The 2890-nt window shown below is 43.9% G+C and overlaps 1 protein-coding gene across 1 annotated transcript; it reads left to right on the top strand.

Annotated features, from left to right (window-relative positions):
• Window positions 1-453: 453 nt before the first annotated feature.
• On the top strand, window positions 454-2231 carry LOC137729309 (uncharacterized). Its single transcript, XM_068468216.2, has one exon. The coding sequence runs from the start codon at window positions 455-457 to the stop codon at window positions 1982-1984; it is 1530 nt and encodes a 509-aa protein (XP_068324317.2). The 5' UTR covers window position 454; the 3' UTR covers window positions 1985-2231.
• Window positions 2232-2890: the final 659 nt, after the last annotated feature.

Raw genomic sequence — 2890 nt, 5'->3', positions numbered from 1 at the left:
GTGTATTCAATTGAAAATTTGAGAGACTTTAATAGATTTATAAATTCATGGATTTTTATGAAGTTTAATTGATTTGTAAAGATTCTATATAAATTTTGATTCAACTCTCTCGAAATCTTATGGGAAGAGGTGAGATTTGTGGATTTTTAAAATACACTACGAAATCTTTCTAATTTCCTTTAATTCCTCAACTTTCTCAAATTCTTTAAAATCAATTTCTAATTGAATAACCTAGATTTCTAAGGATTTAAATAAACTATCTTAAAATTTTAATTGAATACATCTTGAATTTCAGAAAATCATTTAAAATCCTGATTGAATGCCTTAGATTCATTAAAATAATTAAAATATCTCAAAATCTCAATTAAATACACCCCTAAAAGTAATTCATTTTACAAATTACACCGGAGCTTGTGGTGAAAAATGCAGTTACCGAAATCCGAAACTCGCTCATATGGAGGAAACACCCCATTTCTTTTCACGCTTTGTCTTGTTTTGTCTTGGTATCTTCTCCCACTGTCTGTCACTTAAACTCAGCCGCCGTCCGCGTCTGCGCCTCCTTGGAGAAAAGAAGACTAAACACTCGACTCAAAGAGAGGAGAAACCGCCTAAACCAAGCTCTCTCTCTCTCTCTCTCTCTCTCTCTCTCCCACAACTCAGATTACTTTTGCGCACCCAGTCCAAACCCAAAGTCAACATTATGGAGTTCCACCTAAACCACAGCACCAACTCCCCCACATCCTCTGCCTCCTCCACCACCACCGCCATCGCACCCAACCCCAACCCTAACCCTGATTCCACCTCCAACTCTGTCTCCGCCGACGACCCAATGCACTCCTGGTGGGAGTCTATCTCCAAAGCCCGCTCCCGCATCCACTCCTTGTCGTCACTCCTCGATCCTTCCCTTTCCCAGTCCCTCTCTTCCCTCGCCGACTCCGACCGCCCCGCCCTCTCCCTTCTCTCCTCCCTTCAATCCTACGACGCCGTCTCTTCTGCCCTCTCCTCCCCTCTCTGCGGCTCCGGATCCGACCCCCTCTGTCACTGGCTTTACGACACCTTCCTCTCCTCCGACCCCCATCTACGCCTCGTCGTTTTCTCCTTCCTCCCCCTCCTCTCCGGCCTCTACCTCTCCCGAGTCCACTCTCTCTCCTCTGACTCCCCCTCTCTTCCCTCCCTCGCCGGCTTCGAAGCAGTTCTCCTCGCCATCTACGCCGCCGAGACCAAGGCTCGAAACGGCAAGCCTGTCGTCGTTTCGATCCCCGATCTCTCTCAACCGTCTCTCTACCACACCCCTCTCCTCCAGAAACCCAACCCCCTCACTGCCTCCACCGCCCCCCACCAATCCATTGGGGTTTTGTCGCCGCCGCTTGAACCCCAGGTCGCGGTGAAGTCCACCAAACGTGCCTGCATCGTCGGCGTTGCCCTGGATTCCTATTACAAACACATTTCCCAGATGCCCACTTGGTCCAAGATCGATTTTTGTCGATTCCTAGCTTCTTGGGCCGGCCAGGATTGCTCTTGTCTGCGACAATTCGGTGATGATGATACCAACGAGCCCGATATGAATCCGGGATTGTTCCTGGAGGGCAGCGATGAGATTGACGTTGTGACCGAAGAAATGGACCAGTTGACGGTGAGAATTGAGAAACCTGGTAGCAATGGTGTACATTTGGAGCCAAAGGGGTCCAGAATTCCATTACCTTGGGAGCTTTTGCAGCCTGCATTGCGAATTTTGGGGCATTGTTTGTTGGCCCCATTGAATTCTCAGGATGTTAAGGATGCAGCTTCCGTTGCAGTAAGGCGATTGTATGCGCGGGCGTCTCATGATTTGGTGCCCCAGGCAATTTTGGCTACCCAGAGTCTCATTCAGCTCGATAAGAGGACACGTGAGGCTGCCAAGACTGTTGCAGCTGCTAATTCGTCTTCAAATGCTAACACCCCAAGCAAAGCTAAGAAACCAGAAGTGTTTTTGGTCTCAAAATGAGTAAGTAGTTGGCTGGTTTGTATGCTGATTTGATTTTGCACATTGGATGTTGTATAGCTATATATCCAACTGATGAAAGCAGGTGTTGTAGATTAATGTTGTATGATTGTCAGTCTGTGATTTGTGTTTGTAGATCCATCCTAGTGAGAGGTAACTTTTGATTACAAGTTTTCTTGTGGTTAGTTAAATGTTATGAACTATGCCCTTGTGTATTTCTTTAAGTAGCGATGTATTGTTTTTTTGTTGATCTTGTACTTGCAAAATTGACTGAACTGTTAGTTACTTAAAGTCTGGTAATTTATGCAGCTTATCATTTACGTATTATTGCTTTCTCATTTCATCTCGTCATTGTAATACATTATCATTTGTATTGTCATCTGATCCAGTGATGCTCTATCTGTTTTTGTTTTTGGCATTCACTTTTCCCTTCACTGATGCCGCATCTCGTCTCGTTGGATCTTTTCAACCCAGTAATTGTTGGAGGAAGATGGATATGAGAGAATACGGAAGAGAGTCTAAAACGGGAAACCGAAGCTTTATTGATAACTGACTTTATTGATTTCAAATTGATTACAACACCAGGCCATCTTATTGGTTATTTATAATAACATTCAGACCTTTTCATAACAGACATAACTCTTGGATTAGTTCCAAGAGTTGCAGACACAACCCTAGACTTCTAAAGAGATACAACTCTTCCTAAACATAGCTCTTCTCAAGAGACACAACTCTACTTAACAACCGTTACAACTAACAGGGAGATAGTGCATTACGTTTAACAGTAATATATAATGTGTGTTTAGAATTATTGTTCGTGTTTGATATTGATGTGTTGGTTTGAATGTGTGAACCAATAGCTTTCTTACTTGATGGTTTGTGGGAATCAATAAACAAGCGGTTTGTTTA

This window comes from Pyrus communis, chromosome 10 (genome assembly GCF_041283825.1).
Source record: "Pyrus communis isolate YQ-2024b chromosome 10, ASM4128382v1, whole genome shotgun sequence".
Lineage (NCBI taxonomy): Eukaryota > Viridiplantae > Streptophyta > Magnoliopsida > Rosales > Rosaceae > Pyrus > Pyrus communis.
This window is presented reverse-complemented; position numbering and strand designations above follow the sequence as displayed.